At 36.1% G+C, this 26,662-nt stretch overlaps 1 protein-coding gene across 3 annotated transcripts in view; it reads left to right on the top strand.

Moving 5' to 3' along the window:
• Nucleotides 1–26,662, top strand: part of Akt (AKT serine/threonine protein kinase) — a 236,926-nt gene that overhangs the window by 91,664 nt on the left and 118,600 nt on the right. For all 3 annotated transcript variants that reach the window (XM_090399753.1, XM_090399751.1, XM_090399754.1), the window contains exons 6-8: nt 2,294–2,444; nt 13,853–13,984; nt 14,817–14,882. In XM_090399753.1, the coding sequence (XP_090255879.1) occupies nt 2,294–2,444; nt 13,853–13,984; nt 14,817–14,882 (349 nt within the window). The remainder of the gene's footprint in view (nt 1–2,293; nt 2,445–13,852; nt 13,985–14,816; nt 14,883–26,662) is intronic.

The raw sequence follows: 26,662 nt of genomic DNA, 5'->3' as shown, positions 1-26,662 counted from the left end.
TGCAAGTATACTTTAGAAACGTTTCAGAAATTGTGGAAGAAGAGCTTGGTGAAGAACAAGATGGATTCATTCTAAAAGAGTGAGCTGTCAAGATCAGATTTTCACTTTACGACAAATAGTTGAGAAAGCATGGGAATATAACAAAGATCTATATTTAAGTTTTGTAGATCTGGAAAAGGCATATGACAAGGTGCCAAGAGAGAAGCTATTCAATACGCTAGAGTTATATGGTGTCAATGGGGCATTCTATCAAGCAATACTTTGTCTTTATTTGTGTTGTAAGTCAGCAGTTAGAATTGAAGGAAGTACAGGAAGATTGTTTAATGTTAAATCTGGTGTGAGACAAGGATGTACATTATCTCCTCTGTTGTTCATTATCTATATGGATCACATTATGAAGGAAAGTGGTATTAAACATGATATCAAAATTAGAGATGTTAAAGTTGGCTCTTTCCTTTATGCAGAGAATGTTATACTTCTAAATAAATCCACTACAAGTCTGCAAGATTCCCTGACTAAATTGAATAACTGTTGTAATAGATATGGTATGAAGGTCAGCAATAAAAAGAAAAAGACAATGAAAATAGGCAGAATTGTTGAAAATGTCAACAGCGTTGTGAATGGAGAACCTGTGGAAGAAGTAAAGCATTTCAGCTACTTAGGCACGATTTTTACTGAAGATGGTAAATTAAATATGGAAATAGACAACAGAATCAACAAAGCTGGTATGGTAGAAAGTCAATTGAATGAATTCATATGGAATAAGAGAGAAATTAGTTGGAACACTAAATTAGCTGTATACAAGACAGTGTTCAAACCAGTTTTAACTTATGGATCTTAGAGATGGGTCAGAAGTAAAACACTTGACCAAAGACTAGAGATCGCAGATGTGAGGATCCTGAGAAAGATTAGAGTCGTGAACAGATGGCATCAATGGCAATATCATGTTAAAAATTAGGATATTAGGAAAGAACTTGACATTGTCAGTATCCAGGAATGTGTTAGCAGAGCTAATCTTAGGTGGTATGGTCACTTAAACAGAATGGGCGAGGAAGGATTAGCAAAACAAGTGTTCTATGTCAGGTTGGCAGCAAAACAACCCAGAGGAAGACCAAGATATAGATGGATTGATATGGTACAAAGTGCCTTAGATGATAGAAATATAAGATCTGATAATGTTGGTCTTGACAAGTAACAGACTGATTTGGAAGAAAATTGTAGATAGGAAGTTAGTAATGATGTAAATTTTTCATGTAGTACTATCATATCCTGTACACCCCTTGAGGGAACATGGCAGGAATTTGATGATGATGATGATGGTAATCTACTTAATAGATGACCCTGCCCTCACAGACTCCCTTCGTTTACTTTTTCATTGGCACTCTTTGTTGGTACTGTGCCTTTTCTTCCTTAGTTGAGCAATGCCCATGAAGGTATAGGTACCTTTGTGGGCATTGCTCCTATGAATTAGCTACTACCATTCCTCCGCTTTTTTCTAACCATGTGAGAATTGGAGCAGCAACTGGCCAACACCCATATGTTGTCCATTTCCAAAACGAACTAACTTCATATCATCTTTCTTCATTCCATCCACCTGTATTCTTTGGAACAATCTCCTCCGTACTGTTTTTCCCACTGAGTACATCTTCCCATGCTTTAAGAAATATATCAACAGGCTACATTTTCTCCTTAATCACTTGCCCATTGGCAGCACTGTAGTATTATAGGTCTTGTGACCTTTCATGTGTATGGCCAACATAAAAAAAAAATAGTAAAATAATTGCTATACAAATATCCCATTATGTGCTATAAGAAATTAAAAAATAGCCCTGAGATTATTATCAGTAAAGCCTATAAAAGATGTTATTGTAGTAATAAACAAAGCAGATTACCATTATAAAATCCTAGACATTATTTCTGATTCAGTAAAAGAATCACTGAAGACCCCATTCTATGCATTATAAAACAAACATCAACTCAAAGACATGATAAATACTAGATAAATACACTACTAAAAAAAAAAAAAAACTCCTTGAGAAAACCATTCCCACACTATTTTCAGACAAGTTAAGACATAAGGGGTATGTTTAAATAAATAATTAAAAAAAAAAAACATGCTTAAATCAAAACATAATGCATATGTTAGCTACTATAACTATGCATCAGTCATGCACATACATACACTTCAAGATACAGCTGCTTGACTGTTACTGTATTGCTCATTAAAATCTGTACTTTATACAACTTTGCATTGTTAGAAGATTATCTAAATTGGAAACTGGTTTATTTGAAGGGAAGAATGGATGCATGCTATCCAGTTTGTAGCTGAAAGGTTGCAAGAACAAGACCAAGATGTGGAAATGATAGACAGTAAAGATGATGATCATCTCTTTGGTAAGCTGAACATTTCAACACGGACTTCCATATCCAAGGGAAGAAAAATTGTAAGTATCTCTCCCCATTTTCTTAAATTACTCTAGAACATTTATAAATATTGTGCCATGGCTTTCTTGTTCCAGTATAACATCATCAAATTATTGATATATATCCTCAAGAATGTAGAGTACTATGATGGTTTCACATAAAAATTTATATTATGGCAATTTTCCTCCAAATTAATCTGTTATCTGACAAGAATTCCAATATTTTCATGTTTTATATTTTGGTCTTCTAATGCACTCCTAATTGCAGTCATCCCACATAGATCTTGGTCTTTCCTGTGGCTCTTTTTTCCTGCCATCTTGGCCTCAAACACCAGCTTTGCTAATTTTTTCTCTCTTATTCTATATAAGTGACCATACCAGCTAAGATTACCTCTGCTTATGCATTCCTCTGTACTCTAGTTCCTTCATATTCTTTTCAGCACTTTTTAATATGATTCTGCAATTGATGCTGTCTGTTCACTCTCCTAATTTTTCTCAGAAATCTCACATCTGTGGTCTCCAGCTTTTGGTCAAGTGTTTTATTTCTAGCTCAGCTATCAGATCCATAAGTTAAAACTGGCTTGAACACTAACTTGCATATTGCTAATTTATTATTCTAACTAATTTTTTCTTTCTCCATCTAAAGTTGCTCAGTTGACTTCTCACCATACCAGCTTTGCTAATTCTATCGTTTTTTTTTATATTTAATTTGTCATCTTCACTGAAGATTGTGACTTCAAATAGCCAAAATGTGCTACTTGTTCTATATATTCTCCATTCAGAATGCCATTGAAGTTTTCTATATTCCTGCATATTTTCATAGTTTTAGTTTCTTTATTGTTGATTTTCATGCCATATTTTTTACAGCAGTTATTCAATTTATTAAGATAAATTATATTTGACAAGAAATTATATTCTTGTTTAACCCTTTGTCCAAGTGTAAGCAAAATTTATTATTATGATTACATTACACCTCCAGGGAGTCCAAAGACTCATCAAGGGAAGGCACCTCTCTCTCTCAATCAACTACACCAACGCCATCTATCGCCCACCACTACTAGCATTTCCACAGACGATCACAAACATCCATGCCCACGGCGGAATTCGAACACGCAGCCTTTTGGCTGGAGAGCGGTTTATCTAACCACTCAGCCAATCAGGCTGGCTTGATTTATGCTTGAAGTATCTTCATGAATAGGTTATATGTATGTAGATTCTGTTCACTTCACAATAATTGCCTTAGTATCCCATAATGTAAATCACACTTCTTTTCGGGTATGCATATTGCTGTCCATTATGGGAAGGATCACTACTTAGCCTGGTTTTGACCTTTATTGAGATCTCTTCAGTGGGAGCCAGATGCAGGAAAGTTGAATTAGTACAGAGGTCATATCAGGTGTATCATTTTACTCTTAAAATACTCTGGATAAGAGATAGTAGTAGGAAGGATTTTCACTTGGTTAAAAATTGAATTATACTTGACAAGAAATGATATTCTTGTTTATCCTTTATACAAGTGTAAGAAAACAATTGTAAACCACCATAAATGTGAAATCAACACATTCTATATAGTAGCCCAGTCATGAAGATACCTTATACTCAAACTGTTTGCTTCTGCTTGGATAAAGGATTAATCCAGAATATCATTTCTTGTGAAGTTTAATTTACTTAGTAACCAAGGGAAAAACTTTCTACTGTTTAAGGAATCATGCAGTCTTGTACTGTTTTTATTTAGGAGAATAACATCTGCATAAAGTAAACATCTGAGATTGACAACTCCAATTTTGATATCATGTTTAATGCCACTGTTCTTCACAATGTTATCCATACAGATGAATAACAGTGTAGATAGTGTGCATCCTTTTCTCACACCTGATTTTACATCAAACCATATTACACTTTTTCTTCAAGTCTGTAGACTTACAACTTTTATATATATTGTAGCTTGTTAATGTTCCATTTACATATAGTTTGGTGTTTTGAACAGCTTTTCTCTTGGAGTATTTGTCATATGCCTTTTCCATCTACAAAACTTAGAGATCTTTGTTATATTCCCATGATTTCACAGCTGTTTGTTATCATCGAATTCCTGACATGTACCCTCAAAGGGTGTACAGGATGCGATAGTACTACATGAAACTTACATCGTTACTAACTTCTTGTCTACAACTTTCCTCCAAACCAATCTGTTACCTGTCAAGATCCAACATTATCAGATCTTATATTTCCATCTTCTAAGGCACTTTTTACTGTATCGATCCACCTATATCTTGGTCTTCCTCTGGGTCTTTTTCTGCCAACCTGGCAGAGAACACTTGTTTTGCCAATCTTTCCTCTTCCATTCTGTTTAAGTGACCATACCACCTGAGATTAGCTTTGCTAACACATTCTTGGATGTTAACAATCTCAAGTTCTTTCCTAATATCCTAATTTTTAACATGATATTGCCATTGATTCCATCTGCTCACACCCTTAATCCTTTCTCAGAACTCTCATATCTGCGGTGTCTGGTCTTTGGTCAAGTGTTTTATTTCTAATCCAGCTCTCAGATCCATAACATAAATTGGTTTGAACACTGTCTTGTATATAGCTAATTTAGTGTTTTGACAAATTTCTCTCTTACTCCATATAAATTTATTCAGTTGACTTCCTACCATACCAGCTCTATTGATTCTGTTGTCTAATTGCATATTTAATTTACCATCTTCACTAAAAATCGTGCCTAAGTAGCTGAAATGTTTTACTTGTTCTATAGGCTATCCATTCACAATGCAGTTGAGATATTTTCAACGCTTCTTCCTATTTTCATAGCCTTTGTATTGTTATTGCTGATTTTCATATCAAATTTATCACAACAGTTATTCAATTTAGTCAGGGAATATTGCAGACTTCTACTGGATATATTTAAAGTATAACATCATCTGCATAAAGTAAAGAGCTGGTATTAACATCTCCAATTTTGATATCAGGTTTAATGGCACTTTCCTTCATAATGTGATCCATATAGATAATGAATAAGAAAGGCAATAACGTACAGCCTTGTCTGACAGCAGATTTAATATTAAACCATCTTCCTATACTTCAATTCTAACTGCTGACTTACAACTCAAATAAAGACTATGTATTGCTTGATGTAATGTCCCATTCACACCATACATTGTATGGTGAGAATGGGACCATACAATTCTAGCGTTTTGAATAGCTTCTCTCTTATCAGCTTGTCATATGCCTTTTCCATATATACAAAATTTAAATAGTTATATTTCTATGATTTCTCAATTATTTGTTGTAAAATGAAAATCTGATCCTGCCAGAATCTATTTGGCCTGAATCCAGCTTGTTCTTCACCAAGCTTCTCTTCCACAATCCTTCTCAACCATTTCTCAAGTATACTTGCATAGATGTTACCAGGAACGCTCAGTAGAGAAATAACTCTGTAATCTCACATTCAGTTTTATTTCACTTTTTTATATATGAGTTCTATGAGAGCCTCTACTCCAATCATCTGGAATTCGTCCCTCTGTCCAGGCCTTCTGAACTATACAGTGTAACCACTATAAGACTTATACCTACATACTTGAGCATTTCTGGTCAAATATCATCTACTCCAGCTGAGTTTTAACATTTCAAGCTTTTGGTGGCTTTTTCCACTTCAAGTATGGATATGTATTCCTGATTGCATGCCTGGTCAGTGTTTTTTACCACTGTGCTGTCACTGATTGTTTTATTTAGCAGTTTTTTGAAGTAATTACTCCATACATTAAGGGTATCTTTTTCTCTAGTTTTCATGTCACCTTTATCATCTCTATTTCTTTTTGCAGCACGCTTTCCTCCATTTCTGAGCTTCTTCAACAACCTCCAGAATATCTTGCTACCTTCTTAATATTTATTTTCTATATTCTTTACCAAAGTCTTCCGATGATTTTTTTTTTAGTTAGTTTTACATAGTGTTTAGCTTTCTTACATTTGTCTCTGTATTCTCTAAGAGCACAAGCTGACTTATTTGCTAGGAACTTTTGATATGCTTCCTTCTTTTCCTTCACTGTCTCTTTAACTTCCTGTGTCCACCATGGAGTTCTGATTTTTCTATCCATGCAGACAACCTCACCACATGGCTCTGGCTGAATCAATCAGGATTTTCTTCAAGGCTTGCCACTGAATCTCCAAGGTTTGGTTCCTGTTCTCAAACTCTTTCATTTTTTATTCAATAAGCTTTGTGTATTTTAGTCTACAGTTCAAATCTGAGAGTTGCTCAACTTTTATTTGCTTTAAAACTTTCTTACATGTTATTCTTTTCAATATGAAATTCAGTTTTATCCTGCTGAAGACTAAATAATGATCACTTCCTATTTCGTATCCTCTGTACGCTCTGATGTCCTGCACCAGGGAGAAAACATCACTATCAACAATTGACATAGTCAATGAGACTTTTCTTATTCCTTGCTTCTTCTCTCCATGTGAATTTGTGCACATTTTTTTATGTTGGAACATGGTGTTAGTAATAACCAATCCATGTCTTGAACAGAAATCCAACAGATATTTGCCATTATTATTAGCTTTGCTCTTTACTCCAAATTTTCCCAAAATATTTTTGTATGTCTGACAATCATTTCCTACTCTGCTATTTAGATCCCCAACCATGAGCAACTTTTCCCTTTTCATTGTGTCAGTTGCTTTTTCTAAAGCATCAAAAAATTCTTCCACTTCTACCTTAGTAGAACCTTCTGTGGGACCATAGGCACAAATAAGTCTCATTGTACAATTCCCCATTCTGATATTTGCCCACATCACTCGATATGGCCTACCATTCAAGAAGATTAGCCTTGTATTTTGTGTTGAATACTATGGCTACTCCTTCTTTTTTCTTGATTGTTATTGCTTGAATATAACATTTTGTATTTATTTCTCAGAAAGATCTCACCAGTTTTTGTGTTTTTTGTTTCAGTCACCCCTATCATGTCGATCTGCTATTTCAAAAAGTTCCAGTATCTGACTACTTTTCGCTGTTCGCCCTGGTTCCCTTTCGAAAACAACGGGGGCCTTGTGGAACCGGGCGACGCCCCAGCTGTCATGAAATTTTGTCATGTTGTACCATCATTTTGTATATTGGTTTAAGCCAATAAGAATACAATTTGGTCGACTAAATTCCAAATTGTCAGCCCATCCACGTTCGTTCAATATTCAGGTAGATACCCAACAGGGTGCACCACGAGAAGATGAGGATTGGACATTAGGTCAGAAGCCCCGGTTGGTTCTCTGCCTTCCTTTAAAGGCTATGTGGAGGTCTCCTCTCAGTTATACAGCTTTAACCCTTAAACACCCCAATTGCAAAACAGTACTTAATTAATATTCCAAAAGATATACATTTATTTAATAAAATTTAACTGAAAAATACATAGTGATTATTCTCTTATAAATACACAACTTACGTTTATCTTCAGAATTTTGTTAAACTTTTCATGTTTTCTGAACATGCAAACATGCAAACAAATTTTGATGACAATTCAAATAACAGTTACTTTAATTTAATTCTAATAGCCTTAGTTCTTAAAAAAGACTAAGGCTATTAGAATTTAATATCAGTTATCAGTTCAGCTAACTTTCAACAATTTCTTTTTTTCTTAAGTAGAAGAAAAGTGCACTGTTTAATTTTTTTTTTTAATCAGAAAAACTGTCTTACCTCAAACAAACACTTTGGACTGAATTTCTTACAAGACATTCCCTCCTTTGAACAGTATCAAAAAAAAAAAAGAAAGAAACTGATGAATTAAAAGCAAGAACTCTGTCGATTGCAGGGATTGTTTAAACTGTTCAGTCTTTCCTTAGCTGAAACAATTTTTTTTCTTTTGTTTCTGAGATTATTGTTCCATTTATTCTCTATAACAATATTGCTAACCTCCCTATCTACAATTATGCACTTTTAAGTCCACCAAAATATGGATGTTAAGCATATGATAGCTGAATAACGTCTGTAGCTGTATATGAGAGCCACTGTTACTGGGAGTAAAGGACTCATCAAGAGAGACTATAAATCACCCAGACCAGGTGTCATACCTTCCTTTAATTTTCATTCACACTAGATGCACTCTTACTACCCTTAAATGTAAACTATTCCACTCACTGCTCGGTGAGAGTAAAATCTACACCCCTTTCTTGACTATGAACAAACTTAACAAAATTTTCATCAGATGATATCCTATAACATACATTCAGAAGGTTATAGACTTCTACCATATCATCCCTCTTTCTCCGTTAACCAGAGTCTGTAATCCACATATTCACAATCTGTCCTCATAATTTACACATAATCTTTGTAACTCTTCTTTGCACCCTTCCCACAGCTTTTTTTATTCTCTTGGAACCCAGGAGACCAAATCATAATCCAGATGTAGTCTTATCAAGAGACAAAATCTTATCAAGAGACTTCCTTATCCTGACATGTAAAGGTTTGTTTCAACATTGTAATTATCCTTTGAGTTGTATTTGCAGCTTTTGCTGTGTGATCTTTGAACTTCAAATTTCTATCTGCCAGTATCCCTAACCTCATCAGTTTCTTCTAGCATAATCCCACTAATGTAATATGCCATTGAAAATCCCATCATGCCAAAATGCATAACTTTACACTTACTAACATTAAACTGATAGCCATTTTCTTTTGCCCAAATTTCCAGCCTATTATTATTATTATTAAGAGAGACCTCTAGGGAGTCCAGAACTCATTGAGGGAGGCCACATACTACATGCACCTGCTATCACTTGTTCTTGAATTCATTCATACTGCCTGAACATACAATATCCAATGGCAATCCATTCCAATCATGCATCTTGTGAGAGAAAAATCTAGCCCTCACCTCCTCCTTAGTGGCATTCATTGTCAGCTTCTTAGGATGCCCTCTTGTATTTTCCCCACCCTCCATAAATTGAAAATTTTCATCAATTGAAATCCTGAATGATCCTTTCGAAGTTTGTAGGTCTCAATCATATCACCCCTCTTACTCCTGTTTGCTAGTGTCTGCAGTTTACAAATTCTCAATCTGTCTTCATAATCAGTATTCCGCAATCCTGATATCATTTTTAACACTCTCTTTGCACTCTCTCTCTCCAGTATATCAGAATCACAATGGAAACCAGGAGACCAAACCTCTGCACAATAGTCCAAGTGATAAGGCCTCATAAAGAGGCTAAATGACATCCTTATCTTTACATGTGAATGTTTGTTTCAGCATTGCTATCGTTTGAGTACTATTTGCAATCTTTGCTACATGGCCCCTAAACATCAACTTCTTATCTACTAACACCCCAAGATCTCTAGCCTCATCAGTTTCTACTAGCATAATCCCACCAATATAATATGAGATATCTGATCACATCAAAAGTCATGACTTGACATTTTCTAACGAACTGACATCCATTTTCACATGCCCACAATTCCAGCCTATTGAAATCATTCTGCAAGTGCTGCAGATCAGCTGCATTCCTGATTACCTATCTTTGCATAATCAGAAAATTGTTGTATATCACATGTCAAATTCTTCCCAATGTTATTAATGAATAGATTGAATAATAGTGGACCAAAGATTTCCTTGTGGTACACCACTGGTACCTTAAATCTTGCTGACTCAGATCCATCATATACCACTTTTTTATTATATGTCCTTCAGCCATCCTCTTATCCACACTAGTATTTTATAGTCCAAAGCCATATTCTCCAATTTATGCAAGAGTTTTTTCCATGCTGTACTTTGTCAAAAGCCTTTGCAAAATCCAAAAGTATCATGGTGTATCCATTCCCCTTGTCTAGCTCAGTGGTAACATTATTACAGAATGTGAGCAAGTTGCTAAAACATGACCTTCCCTTAGTAAACCAATGTTGTTCATTGCAAAGTAGAGATTCTCTGTCAACCCATTTCTGAATGCGAGCCCTAACCAACTTTTCCAAAACTTTCACTCCTGAGATACTGATTGGTTGATAGTTGGATACATTGGTCTTTGCCACCACACTTTAGCAATGGGATTACCATACATTGTTTCCACTCCTTAGGAATCTTCCCTGTTCTGAAGCTTAAATTATATAGCCTAGTTGAAAGGAATAACCAATTCAGCTGAACACTTTTAGCACCCATGCTGATATCCCATCAGTCCCTATTGCTGATTTATTATTCAGTTTGTGCAACAGTTCTAATATCTCTTCCTCATACACCTGAGTTTCTTTATCCAGTGAAGAGGTAGCAGTGAAATCAGTGTTGCATACACCAGGTTGATAGCTTTTAGCAAAATAGGCACGTGTTAGTTGAACAACCTCCTCTGCATTTGTCACCCTCACACCATCTGCATTCAGTAGGGTTATTCTTTCATATTCATTCTTTCCTTTACTTGCACCATATGAACAGAATTTTTTGGGCTATCATTAGCTTGCAAAGCCAGTTTCTTTACATACTCAGATTTAGCTTTCTGTACAACAGTTGTGATTATGCACACAGTATTCCTTCACATCATCCTTTTCTTGTGAATCTCTTGCTTGATAAGATTATACATCCATTTGACTCCTATGCTATTTATTCTTGAAACTTCAGGACACAAATTCAGTATTTTTTAAATGCTTCCCATGCACTAACGGTATTCTTCTCTTCCAGCAACTGATACCATTGTGCTGGACTCAGTATACTCCTCAGTTGGGCATAATTTCCTTCTTTGTAGTTCAGCATGTAACATTTCATGAATGAAACATTCATAAACTTAGGCACTTCCCAAGTGAGTACCACATGATCACTGGCACCAACTGATGCAGAATTGTTACATCTTTATTTGTGTATAGAGGCTTAAGTGCTGTGAAGACATAATGTTGGAGGTTTAATGGATTTTTTACAACACTCAGAAAGGATTAAAAAGAATTTAATACTTCCTATATATTGTCCTAGTCACTAGGACATTACGGGGATTACAAAAATAACTAATGTAACATAACACAAATATCATACAATACTAAGCCCAACCACATGGGTGACACTAAAGTCCTATCTAGGTGGAGCGCCCTCTAAGGGCAGTTGTAGGTGGCCTGGAATATAAAGTAGGATCTCTGGTGGTGAGTGTTTCCCAAATTTTCGGAAGCTTAATGCAACCGTATTTATTAAGATTTGGTTGATTTCTAAGAGCTGCTGCTGCTTCTAAGAATAGTTTCTCTTTCTTGAATTTGCTGTGACGGAGCATCGTGGTTTTCTTCCATGATACTCTGTGGGTGATGTCCAAGACATGGTCGGCCAAGCCTGAATGACCATAGTTGTGTTTACAGATGTAAGACTTGTGTTCCTCTAGGCGGATGGATGCTGATCCACCTGTCTGTCCAAAGTACGCCAGCTTACAGGAACAGGGTACTTTGTAAACTCCAGGCAGAGAGAGAGGAGGGAGCTGATCTTTTGTAGAACAGATAAGGGTAGCAAGTTTGTGGTGGGGCTTATATGCTGTGTGTAGGTTGTACTTTTTTAGAATCTTGGCTATTTTTTCGGATGTGCCACGGATGCAGAGTATGGTGATGGCATTTTTAAATTCTTGTTGACGAGAAGGACCGGGAATGGGAGAGGAACTGATTATTTTTTTGATACTGTCATCGCTGTAGCCATTGGAGAGGAAAGTATTGTGTATGTAGTTAAGCTCAGTAGTGAGGGTGGTTCCACTGGAACAAAGATTATGGGCTCTCTTGGTAAGAGTTTTAATAATGCCATATTGTTGAGAGGGGTGGTGGTGTGAGAGTTTGTGAATGTATCTGCCTGTGTGTGTGTGGGTTTTCTGTATACAGTGAAGGCAAGTGTATCATTAGGCAGGCGTGTGACTAAGGTGTCTAGGAAGGGTAAACAATTATTCTTTTCCTTTTCCATAGTAAACTGGATTCTTGGATGTAGGCTATTGAGATGACTGAGGAAGGAGTCTAATATGTCAGAAGGGAAAACTTTTTGTAAGAGAGAGAAGGTGTCAGTTAAGGGAATATTAGTAAACAAAGAGGAGATATCAAAGCTTACCAATATGTCTGCTTTATTCAAGGTTAAATTTTCTATGAGGGCTTTAAAGTGGGTCGAGTTTTTTATATAGGAAGTGGACCTTGCAGTGAGGGGGGGGGGTCAGAGAGTTGGCCCGCTGTTTAGACAGTTTGTAGCAAGGTGCATTGGTGGCATCTACTATAGGTCTGAGTGGGGAATTGGGTTTGTAGATTTTTGGTAAGCCGTAAATTCGGGGGGGACGGGAGCGGAAAGGTTTAAGTTTTTTCGTGATGTTTAAGTAAGATTTTTAATTTTTTAACTTGTGTTTTTGTGGGGTCGTGTTCTAGCGGGATGTTGGTAGAGGGATCGCGGAGGATAATATTCATTTTTGCGATTGTATTCACTGGTATTAAGAATGACTGTGGCATTACCCTTATCCGCTCTGGTGATGATGATACTTTTTTCTTTCCGTAATTTCAGGAGAGCTGTGCATTGGGCATACGATAAATTACTTTTTGGAGGCAAAAAATGAGCAAGGATGTTGGCTACATTAAAAATCTTACTTAAAAAAGTATCTTCCTGGCCTCCCCCGACATCATGAAAAAACTTAAACCTTTCCGCTCCCGTCCCCCCCCGAATTTACGGCTTACCAAAAATCCACAAACCCAATTCCCCACTCAGACCTATAGTAGATGCCACCAATGCACCTTGCTACAGGCTGTCTAAACAGCTGGCCAACTCTCTGACCTCCCTCACTGGAAGGTCCACTTCCTATATAAAACACTCGACCCACTTTAAAGCCCTCATAGAAAATTTAACCTTGAATAAAGCAGACATATTGGTAAGCTTTGATATCTCCTCTTTGTTTACTAATATTCCCTTACCTGACACCTTATCTCTCTTACAAAAAGTTTTCCCTTCTGACATCTTAGATCTCTTTTCCTTACCATTAACTCTGGGTATTTTTCTTGGAAGAACAAAATCTACAATCAGATAGAGGGAACCGCCATGGGTTCCCCCCCCTCCTTGCCAATTTCTATATGGAAGATTTTGAAAAATGAGCCATAGACTCAGCCCCACTCAAACCTTCTATCTGGCTAAGATATGTAGATGATGTGTTCTCTATTTGGCCTCATGGCCCAGACACATTAGACTCCTTCCTGTAAGTACCCTGTTCCTGTAAGCTGGCGTACTTTAGACAGACAGGCAGATCAGCATCCATCCGCCTAGAGGAACACAAGTCTTACATCTGTAAACACAACTATGTATGGCAGACAACACTTGTTTTGCTAATCTTTCCTCTCCCATTCTGTTTGAGTAATATCAAGTCATGCCTGGTCATAGCAATTTTAAAAGATCATTTATGCCTTAAAAGAAGTTGTGTTGAAGTTTTTTCTTAAAAAAAAAAAAAAAACGAGATTAATGGTTTATATGTCAATATTGACTTTAATATTTCAGACTCTAGATAACTTTGAGTTCCTAAAAGTTCTCGGAAAAGGTACATTTGGAAAAGTTATATTATGCAGGGAAAAAGCTACTGGCCAGCTATATGCAATTAAGGTTCTTAAAAAAGAAGTGATCATTGCAAAGGTAATTAAATGTTTTTATTTATTCTTATATATGAAATAAAAAAATATGATGTTAATTATAAAACTGTACTTATTCACTAAGAGAATCTATAATGACCAGTTCACACATGAGAAAAAATTAAATATCAACCACCACTAATTAATAGCTTTAATGGAACATGTGCAATAGACATTAAAGTAAGTTTATGGCTTACACATGTAACAAAAATTATATTGAATGTATTCAAAATCTCAAATATATTTCATCCAACATTAGGTGGACATCATCATCAGGGAGATAGACCGTTTACTACATTCAAAAGATGAATCATAAATCGTGTATATTAGCTTGTGTCACTCACAGCTGAAGTATATGATATTACAATATTAGAGTTCAAAGGAACAATTATAAGTTGTATTGATTAAATTAAAAAAAAATAAAAAATAAAATAATTAATTTAAAATATCTATTAAGGATCTGCAAAAAAATTATTTTAATACATAAAATAACCAGTTTTAATTTCGATTTGCTAATGACAAAATACCTGAGAGGAGCAAATTTACTAAATTCTTAGTAAATCCAGTCAGCACTATCATTAACAGTAGTCGAATAAAATTCAGTTGTAGCCTTACAAAATTGTTGAATCAATTTACTAAAACATTCAATAAAATATTTGAAAAACATGTTTGTTTACTGCAGTTTTAATGATGCTGTTAAAACTTCAATATGTAAACATGTTTGCTGTTTCAAATTTTTGTTGAATATTTTTTAAATATTTCTTCATTTTATTCTAGAGCATAATTGCCTGTGTAGTTTAAGGAGAAAGCTAATGTGTTTCTCCTGTTTTTCATAGGATGAAGTAGCTCATACATTAACAGAAAATAGAGTATTAAGGAATACCAAGCATCCTTTTCTAATAGTATGTATGATTTATTTTCCTAATTACAAAATATATATATATTGTTTTATTTTCAGCAATTTATTTTAACGATTTTGGTGCTTAAATCTCTGATTTTCTGTAATATAAAATTCTTAGAGATTTTTACTTTAAGACAAATGCTCATATTATACACAATATAAACAGCGTCAAGAGATGGAAAGCATACAATCACTACACTAAAACATTAGAAACAATTCAATTTGTAACAGGCACAGAACTAATGTCCTAGCAAGGCACCCCTATGGACCATTTAACTGTTAAATTAATTTGGAGAATTCAGGTTAATTTATCTCATAATGATGGTCTCCCAGATCTTTGGCAAATTAATGCAACCATTCCTTTTGAGATTGGGGGACTGTTTCCTAGCAGATGCTAATATGAAATCAGATAAGAATACAGATCTGAAAGACTATTCTAAAAATAGTCTTTCATATCTGTAGTGATTTGTGTGTAAAACCTGTTGAATTGAATTTAAACGGTATTGATGTGAACACATAAGATAAGAAAATAACTATTTATTAACTTAAAAGCTAATATTTCACTGGTATTATATCCAGCATCTTCAGAGCATACAAACAAAGTTTGTTACAAATGCGAGACAATCACAATACAGTGGAGCTAGTATAAGTAATTGCAGCGTGCAACACAAGACTAAAGTCCTAATATGGCGCCATCTAAGTTAAAAGACAGTAGTCCAAAGTTTTGAAAAAAATATAGTAGTCCAAATAGTAGTCTTTGAAAGTTTTGAAAAATAGTAGTCCAAAGTTGCGAATAAAATAAAAATAAATAAATATTAATTTGGTCTTAGGATGACTGTCTCCCAAATCTTTGGTAGATTTATACAGCCATATTTGTTAAGGTTTGGAGTATGTTTTAAGGCTTCTGTTGATTCCAGGAACAACCTCTCTGACTTGTAGAAGCTTCTGTGCAATACTTTTGTTTTTTTCCAATTGATCCTGTGTGCAGGGATATCCAAAGCATGGTCTGCCAGACCCAACTTGCCATAGCAAAAGTGCCAGATATATTTTTTGTGTTCGCTGAGGTGGATGTCCACAGTTCTTCCTGTCTGTCTGTAGTAGGCTCGATGACAAGAACAGGGCACTTCATAGCCTCCTGGATGTGATAAAGGAGTGAATCTGTCCTTAGGTGAACGTATGAGAGTTGCCAATTTCACATAAGGTTTAAATATGGTGCTCAGTTGGTGTTTATTGAGCACCCAAGATATCTTTTCTGATGTGTCTTTAATGTATGGGATGGTGATAGTTTTGTTGTAGTCTTTTGTGGTAGATAGTGGGGGGATTTCTGGGCTATCTATCTGCCACAGAAGACTATAACAAAACTATCACCATCCCGTACATTAAAGGCGCAAATGAAAGGATATCTAGGGTGCTTAACAAGCACCAACTGCACACCGTATTTAAACCTTATGTGAAATTGGCAACTCTCATCTGTTCACCTAAGGACAGATTCACTCCTTTATCACATCCAGGAGGCTATGAAGTGCCCTGTTCTTGTCATCGAGCCTACTACAGACAGACAGGAAGAACTGTGGACATCCGCCTCAGCAAACACAAAAAATATATCTGGCACTTTTGCTATGGCAAGTTGGGTCTGGCAGACCATGCTTTGGATATCCCTGCATACAGGATCAATTGGAAAAAAACAAAAGTATTGCACAGAAGCTTCTACAAGTCAGAGAGGTTGTTCCTGGAATCAACAGAAGCCTTAAAACATACCCCAAACCTTAACAAGTATGTCTGTATAAATCTACGAAATTAATATTGATTTATTTTTATTTTTTTCATAACTTTGGATTACTATATTTTTTTCAAAACTTTGGACTACTGTTTTTTTTTTTTTTTAACTTCGATGGCACTGTAAAGTCTTGTGTTGCACGCTGCAATTACATATACAAACCCACTGTTATTACACCGGATTGTGGTTGTCGTGCATTTGTAACAAACGTTGTTTGTGTGCTCTGAAGATGCTGGATATAATACCAGCGAAATATTAGCTTTAAGTTAATAAATAGTTATTTTCTTATCAATCTGTGTTCACATCAATACTGTTTAAATCTTTCAACATGTGTGATGAACACATAAGCCTATCCACATGTGTGTAAAACCGATGTCTTCTTCCATTAATCCTATGTGAAGAAGTATCCAGAGCATTGTCTGCTAGTCTTGACTTGCTATAAAGATGATTGCAGATGTAATTTTTGTGACAGGGAACTAATGTCCTTGTTAGGACATTAGTTCTGCGTCAGTTACAAATTGATTTATTTCTAATGCAATTTGTGTAGTTCTTGTGTTCTTATCACAGTTATAATTGTGCTCTGATTGTAGTAATAGAAAACCAGTGTAATATTAGTATGTTCAATAAATTAATTTTTTTTAAAATTATTACATCACAGTGTTGTTTACATGAAGCACTAATATGAATAATTAACACCACCGAAGCCTTTCAATACACTTGAGACAAATAGATGAATCATGAAATATTACAAGAATCTGAGTTTTGTAGATCCAGAAAATACATTTGGCAAAGTGCCAAAAACTGTTCAACACTCTACAGTTATATGGTATCAAAAAAACAGGGCACTATATTGAGTAATTCATCATCATCATCATTATCAAATTCCTGCCATGTACCCTCAAGGGGGTGTACAGGATATGACAGTACTACATGAAAAAAATTACATCATTACTAACTTCCTATCTACAATTTTCCTCCAAATCAGTCTGTTACGTGTCAAGACTCCAACATTTTCAGATCTTATATTTCTATCGTCTAAGGCACTTTGTACCATATCAATCCACCTATATCTTGGTCTTCCTCTGGGTCGTTTTCCTGCCAACCTGGCAGAGAACACTTGTTTTGCTAATCTTTCCTCTCCCATTCTATTTAAGTGACCATACCACCTGAGATTAGCTCTGCTAACGCATTCCTGGATGCTGACAATGTCAAGTTCTTTCCTAATATCCTCATTTTTAATATGATATTGCCATTGATGACATCTGTTCACGCCTATAATCTTTCTCAGGACTCTCATATCTGCGGTCTCTAGTCTTTGGTCAAGTGTTTTACTTTTGACCCAGCTCTCAGATCCATAAGTTAAAACTGGTTTGAACACTGTCTTGTATACAGCTAATTTAGTGTTCCGACTAATTTCTTTCTTATTCCATATGAATTTATTCAATTGGCTTCCCACCATACCAGCTTTGCTGATTCTGTTGTCTATTTCTAGATTTAATTTACCATCTTCAGTAAAAATCGTGCCTAAGTAGCTGAAATGTTTTACTTGTTCCACAGGTTCTCCATTCACAACACAGTTGACATTTTCAATGATTCTGCCTATTTTCATTGTCTTTGTCTTTTTATTGCTGACCTTCATACCATATCTATTACAACAGCTATTCAATTTAGTCAGAGAATTTTGCAGACTTGTAGCGGATTTATTTAGAAGTATAACATCATCCGCATAAAGCAAAGAGCTGACATTAACATCTCCAATTTTGATATCAGGTTTAATACCACATTCCTTCATAATGTGATCCATATCGATAATGAATAACAGAGGGGATAATGTACATCCTTGTCTCACACCAGATTTAACATTAAACCATCTTCCTGTACTTCCTTCAATTCTAACTGCTGACTTACAACTCAAATAAAGACTATTGTATTGCTTGATATAATGCCCCATTGACACCATATAAAGACTAAAGTATTGCTTGATATAATGCCCCATTGACACCATATAACTGCAGCGTATTGAATAGCTTCTCTCTTGGCACCTTGTCATATGCCTTTTCCAAATCGACAAAACTTAAATACAGATCTTTGTTGTATTCCCATGCTTTCTCGACCATTTGTCGTAAAGTGAAGATCTGATCCTGACAGCCTCTATTTGGCCTGAATCCAGCTTGTTCTTCACCAAGCTTTTCTTCCACAATTCTTCTCAACCGTTTCTCAAGTATACTTGCATAGATCTTGCCAGGAACACTCAGTAGGGAAATACCTCTGTAATTCTCACATTCAGTTTTATTTCCCTTTTTATATATGGGTACTATGAGAGCTCTACTCCAATCATCGGGAATTCGTCCCTCTCTCCAGCCTTTCTGAACCATGCAGTGCAGCCACTGTAAGACTTTTATACTACTATACTTCAGCATTTCTGGTCAAATATCATCTACTCCTGCTGCTTTTCCACATTTCAAGCCTTTGATGGCTTTTTCTACTTCAAGTATGGATATGTATTCCTGACTGCATGCCTGGTCAGTGTTTTTTATCACTGCTTGTTTCATTTAGCAGTCTTTCAAAGTAATTACTCCATACTTCAAGGATATCTTTTCCTCCTGTTTTCATGTCACCTTTATCATCTCTAACTCCTTTTACAGCACTCTTTCCTCCATTCCTAAGCTTCTTCAACAACCTCCAGATTATTTTCCCACCTTCTTGATATTTATTTACTATATTCTTGCCAAAGTCCTCCCATGACGTTTGTTAAGCTAGTTTTACACAGTTTTCAGCTTTCTTACATTTGTCTCTGTATTCTCTAAGAGCACAAGCTGACTTATTTGCCAGGAACTTTTCATATGCTTTCTTCTTTTCCTTCACTGCCTCTTTAACTTCCTGTGTCCACCAGGGAGTTCTAATTTTTTTATCCTTGCACACAACCTCACCACATGCCTCTCTGGCAGAATCAATCAATGTTTTCTTCAGAGTTTGCCACTGAATCTCCAAGGTTTGATTCCTTTTCTCAAACTCTTTCATTTTCTTTTCAATAATCTTTCTGTATTTTAGTCTACAGTTCACATCTGAGAGCTGCTCAACTTTTATTCATTTTAAAACTTTCTTACATGTTATTCTTTTCAATATGAAATTCAATTTTATCCTGCTCAAGACTAAATAGTGATCACTTCCAATTTCAAATCCTCTGTACACTCTGGTGTCCTGCACCAGGGAAAACATCACTATCAACAATAACATAGTCAATGAGACTTTTCTTATTCCTAGCCTCTTCTCTCCATGTGAATTTGTGCACATTTTTATGTTGGAACATGGTGTTAGTAATAACCAGTCCATGTCCTGAGCAGAAATCCAACAGATATTTGCCATTATTATTAGCTTTGCTCTTTTCTCCAAATTTTCCCAAAATATTTTTGTATGTCTCACAATCATTTCCTACTCTGCTATTTAGATCCCCAACAAGGACCAACTTTTCCTTTTTCATTGTGTCAGTTGCTTTTTCTAAAGCCTCAAAAAATTCCTCCACTTCTACCTTAGTAGAGCCTTCTGTGGGAACATAGGCACAAATAAGTCTCATTGTCCAGTTCCCCATTCTCATGTTTGCCCACATTACTCTACTTGAGACTGACTGCCATTCAAGAAGATTAGCCTCGTATTTTGTGTTGAATACTATGGCTACTCCTTCTTTTCCTTGATTGTCATTGCCTTAATATAACATTTTGTATTTATTGCTCAGAAAGATCTCACCAGTTTTGGTCTTTTTTGTTTCAGTCACCCCTATTATGTCGATCTGGTACTTATCTAATTCCTCAGCTAGCTCCATTTCTTTGCCATTCAGGCTTCTTACGTTGATAGTACTGATCTTTAACTCTGGTGATGTTGAGTTGGGGTTTGTTTTCAGATTTGTTCCAGTAGCTGACTTTTCGCTGTTCGCCCTGGTTCCCTGGCGAAAACAACGGGGGCCTTGTTTAACCATGCGACGCCCCAGCCAGCATGAAATTTTGTCATGTTGTACCATCATTTTTTTTATTTTGGTTTAACCAATAAGAATACAATTTGGTCGGCTAAATCCCAAATTGCCAGCCCATCCTCGTTCGTTCAGTATCAAAGTAGATACCCAACAGGGTGCACCACGAGAAGGTGAGGATTGGACATTAGGTCAGAAGCCCTGGTCGGTTCTCCGCATTCCTTTAAATGCTATGTGGAGGTCTCCTCTCAGTTATACAGCTTTGAACCTTAAGCACCCCATGAATTGAGTAATTCATACTCCATATTTACGTTCTAAGTTTGCATTTAGAATTGAAGGAGAAACAAGGAAGTGTATTGATGTTAAAATAGTGAAAAACAAAGGTACCAACTGCAGCTGATTCTCTCTATAGCAAATCCCCTAGGGACTAAAGACATAGTTTGTTATAATGTAAGGTTCACTATAGTGAATTTAGGGTGAAAAATACTATCCACCACTCTCTTTCTATTCGTATGAAACAAAAGAAATCTGAGAAATTATTATTATTAAGAGACCTCCAGGGAGTCAGAGACTCATCGAGGGAGGCCACATACTACACACACTAGCTATCATACTTATTCTTAAATTCATTCGCACTGCTTGCACTCACAACATCTTGTCTAGTTCAGTGGTAACATTGTTATAGAATGTGACAAGTTGCTAAAACATGATCTTCCTTTAGTAAACCCATGTTGTTCATTGCAAAGTAGAGATTCACTGTCAACCCATTTCTGAATGCGAGCCCTAGCCAATTTTTCTAAAATCTTCACCACCACCATTCCTGAGATACTAATTTGGTCTACAGTTAGATACATCTATCTTTGTATCTTGGCACCACCCTTGTGCAATGGAATTATCATACATTCCTTCCATTCCTGCAGAATCTTCCCTGTTCTGAGATGCATATTAAACAGCCTGGTCAAAGAAATGCCCAGTTCAGCTGAACACTCTTTTAAGCACACATGCTGATATTCCATCAGTCCCTATTGCTGAATTCTTATTCAATTTTTGCAACAGCTCTAATACCTCGTCCTCACACACCTGCATTTCTTCATCTAGTGAAGAGGTAACAGTGAGCTCAATGTTGCGTTCACCAGGTTGATAGCTTTTAACAAAATGGGCACTAATTAACTGAACAACCTCTTCTGCATCTGTAATCCCTCACACCATCTGGATTTAGAAGAGTTATACTTTCATATTCATTCTTTCTTTTACTTGCAGCATATCGATAGAATTCTTGTGGGTTGTCTTTAGCATGCAGAGCCAGTTTCTTTTCCTACTCTGACTTTGCTTTCCTTACAACAGTTGTGACCATTCTAGCCTGCTGCTTTTAACGTTCATAACAGACGTCGTCCTTATGCAAACGGTATTCCTTCCACGTAGTCCTTTAATTTCAAATCTCTTGCTTAATAAGATTACACATCCATTTGACACCTACTCTATTTATTCTTTGAACTCTTGGGACACATTCTGATATCGCATCATTTAAGTATTGTTTCATTGCTTCCCATGCACTGTCTGTGTTCTTTCCATCCAGCAACCAATCCCATTCTGCTGAACTCAGTATACTCCCCAGTTAGTCATAATTTCCTGCTTTGTAGTTCAGCATTTAGCCTTTTAAACTTAGTCACTTCCGAAGTGATTACCGCATGATCACTATCACCAACCGGAAGCAGAATAGGTACATCTTTAACTGAAACGCCCTCCGACACTATAATCAAATCTAACACTCTTTGCCCTCGAGTTCCTTCAGTCACATACTGCTTAAGGAAGTTCTCCTGCAAAAGTTCAATAAATGCATTTTCATTCTTCTCATGAGATTCTACTGCTACCCAATCAATATTTGGATAATTAAAGCCTCCCATTATGATTACTTTTTTTGTTCTCATCTTTGGTATTTGGTGAGGCATTTCTTCATCGCTAGCAACTGATCCACCAGGCCTATAACAACACCTCACTATGTAATTGATCTTGATAGATTTCACCTTATACCAGATGGCTTCAAACTCAGTGTCACATGAAATATTGTAGTAGTAGTAGTACAATCATAGGTCTCAACTCTAACTGGATTCAAGTCATCTGATATTATTAGCAGCACACCCCTCTATCCTTCCTAAAAATACTGTACCCATGACACTCGATACCGGTTAGTAAGTCTGATTTTAATAGCCAGGTCTCACTAATACTTGCAATGTGAGGTCACAACATATTGACTAAGGCAAGAAACTCTATCCCTTTGTTTCTGATACTCCTAGCATTCGTGTACAGACACAATAATCTACCTGTTTGTTCTTTTGTGTTGTCTTGTCTGCCTGACACATTCGGACAACTTGCAGATCTTCTGTTCTCTAATGCCTTACACACATAGACATATTTGCACACTTTTGATGGATCCTAACCATACGAACACAAACGCAAAATCATTCTCTCCTCATCAACATTACTGTGACAAAGCCCATTCGCATCATTAACACAGTTATATAACATTGTCCCTCTTACACTCACATTCACACCATTCCTCCCTTTATAATTTTGTTTCTCTGACTCGATACCAAACACATTCAGGTGTAGGCTGTCCCTCTTATACAAATCCAATCTTCCCTCAAACTCACTCCACACATCCAAAAACTCACATCCATTCCTTCTACACAGCCCACTCATCAAATTGTTTGCCATCATTGCCCTTCTTCTTATTTCATTTTTATCATAGCGAGGTAAAATACTGATGATTTTCACTTTTTCACTCTTCACGCTCGCTTCAAACAATACTTTCATGTCCTCTCTCATACTGAACTTATCGCCAAATAAGTCGTTAGTACCTACTACGACTACTATTTCTTTTACTTTTCTGTTTTTGAATTGCTTGCATTATATTTTTAATTTTCGATACAGTAAAACTCGATGTTATAACTTGCTCATCTATAGCATGTTTTATTATAGAGTCACTATTCCAAATAACTTCTTTCTTTTTACTAACAACGTCAACTACCTGATTTTCGTTATTTTTGACTTACCTGTTTCCTTGCATTGTTGTTTCTTATTTTCTTGTTCATTTTTCTTTTTCTCCCTATGCCCATTTAAATGTCTCTCGACTTTTTGCAATTTCCGTGTCGTCTCTCTGATGATCTGCTTCAACTTTGCTATTTTGGCTGTTAATTTGTTTTCATTAACCTCCTCCATGTGTACAATAACCTTAGCAGGGCTAACCTTCTTGTTCTCGCCTGCAGTGCTTTTTTTTAGCATTACATTTCTTGCCCTTTTTTTGGCGCCATTTTAGATGTATACTAAATATTGAATTATCTTAATAAAAATATGTGATAAAATACTAAATACACTATAAAACACTAGAATCTACACTAGTATACTACAAAACACTAATTTTCTAAGAGAAAACACAATAAAAACAGATAAAAATCATCAACTTTACGGGCGCACTGAATTTGCTGACCAACCACTATGTATCCTCGTGGCGTTGTATCCTCATTATTGTTATATAACAATATTGTAAATAAAAACAGTAATGAGAAATATCACAAAAGAAATCATATGAGAAATAACCCACAGGAAATAACACAAATGAAATCATGGAAAACATAAAGTAAATCGCATGAATCAGAACAAAAGAGATCACAGAAAACAAAACGAAGGAAATGGCAGGAAATTGTGCACTAATGACTGCACACAAAGATCGGCAGGAAGTATACATAAAGCACAAACTGAGTATGTATGGGTGAAAAGAAAAATCAAGTAATGGAGACAATGGAAAGAACTAAAAGAGTATGAAATTATTAAAATGATAAGCCAGAATTAATGTTTAAAGTTTGAAAGGTTACATTACCTTATATTACATTAATGTCACTTACCTGAAATCTTAATAAATACAGTACTTGGAAAGAAGTCAACATACACCAAATCATCATACACCAAAGTATGATGAACAAACAGCCGTGTGGTGCCCACCTTAATAAAATGTAGGACCTCCTTTCACTGTGATGACTGCAGCAATCCTATGTGGCATGCTTTCCACAAGCATACAATAGCAATCAATGGGAATTTTGGACAATTTTTCCTGTAAGCATGTACTGAGGTCCTGGACTGTTGTGGGTTGGTTGTCCCTCAATCTCATCTGATGCTCTAGTTCAACTGACAGATTTCAATAGAGTTGAGATCAGGGTTCTGGAGGTCAAACAAGGGATGTTCATGTCCACAAACCACACAGTTACAACAGCATCTTTATGACACTGTGCATTGTCTTGCAGAAAGAGACAATGGTCAGTTCCATAGAAACGTAGCAAAGTAGGAACGATGCATTGCCCAGAATGTTCAGATACCTCCTAGAGTATCTGGGCATCGATTGGAACACAAATTGGAATACCTCCCAGAGCTCAATGTTCATCGCACTACAAAAAGAGGTCCGAGGCCAAACCAGGAAAAACAGGACCATACCATCATACAACCAACTCTGAATTTCATAGTTGGGGTTACACATACTCTGTAAGTGACTTTCACCAGGCATCTGCCATACTTACACCCACACCCGTTCATCCACTTGGTATTGGGTGTAGCAAAATTCGTTGCTCCATAACACAACTTTCCAAGCTTCCACATCCACTATACATGCTCTTTGCACCACTGAAAACTGCTCTGAATATTGGTTTTGGTAATATGAGTCTTGCATATTGCCATCCTACCATAGAAACCCATGTTGTGAGCCCTAGTTCTGAATGTTTTTGTGCAGGTTTGTTTTCCAATCGATGCCCAGAACTTTGCTTTCAATATGTTGACTTGATGAATGACTTACATATTATCCTGTTGTTACATTTATCCTTTGTAGCACTCTATGGTCAGGTTTGGTGAGTGTGGCTGGTTGTCCGCTGTTGGGTAGCACTTGTGTCGTGTCGCTTTCTTACATTTTACAACTATTTTCAACCTTTGTGCTATATCTCCGTAATATACTCTATCGGGTAACACGTGGTACCTCTGAGGGACAATGGAATTTCCTCAAGATCGAGGAAGTATCAGAGTGTCCGAGATTTACCCCTCGTAAAACACCAAGAAATTTATTTGTTTCGCTGCGCCACTTAGCGTTATTAGATTATTAATATTAACAACCAAGAGGTAATCTCAGGACAGTACTTAATGATACCTATCAACTCTGCGGACATGGCCAAAATATACCCTTTTCTAATATCCCGCATAGGTTTGCATTAATATTTTATAAGAGGTGCATCGGATTCCAGAAATCACAGAAAGTCTTTGTTAGAATCAAAAGCAAGGTTTATTAATTCTCAAAAGTAGATACACTTAATAACATTAATTCAAATCCCATCTTAAGGGAGATCCTTACAAAGCATAAAACATTCAAACACTACTATTATACTTATAACATATTAAGTAGCAGCTATCTAAATTAAAGAACTATATTAACACTCTCTAATTCATTGTTTATGTATTATTATCTCAGTTATTCCAAAACTCTGTAGCTCTGTCAGACTACTCAAGATAACATTCATATCTTTCACAATCTCTTTATAATTTGTCAATTCTTCACTCTAAACATATCCTTAATTTCATTCAATATAAAAGCGAACTTTAACACATCGACAGACAATAAGAATAAATTCAATATCCTTCTAAAGCAATAGCAATACCACCTTATTCTATATCATTAATGTTCCCTTTTATAACATATTAACGTGGCACAAATCTTTCATTCATATTCAGTGAAACACAAACAAAGTCTACTTATCTTCCCCGATGGTTCTTTATTACATCATAGGTTCACAGGAAACTGGCCTTCTGTGGACAGTCGGACTTGCTTTTTTCCGCAGAGATACTGCTGCCAAGACCCGCGACTGCCTTAATCAGAATCCCTCCGGTACAGGGGCACTGGCACCCTTTGCCACCACGAGAGGGGAACACACAGGAGATCCAGGAACAAAAAAGCCTTCTTACAGGGTCACATGACCCTTATATTTCCCCCTTTTCTTCTTGGTGTTTC

Source organism: Typopeltis vanoorti, chromosome 10 (genome assembly GCF_054136105.1).
Source record: "Typopeltis vanoorti isolate ZY-2024b chromosome 10, IOZ_Tvanoo_1.0, whole genome shotgun sequence".
NCBI classification, from domain to species: domain Eukaryota; kingdom Metazoa; phylum Arthropoda; class Arachnida; order Uropygi; family Thelyphonidae; genus Typopeltis; species Typopeltis vanoorti.
The sequence above is the reverse complement of the archived record's forward strand: the minus strand, read 5'-3'. Positions and strand labels throughout refer to the sequence as shown.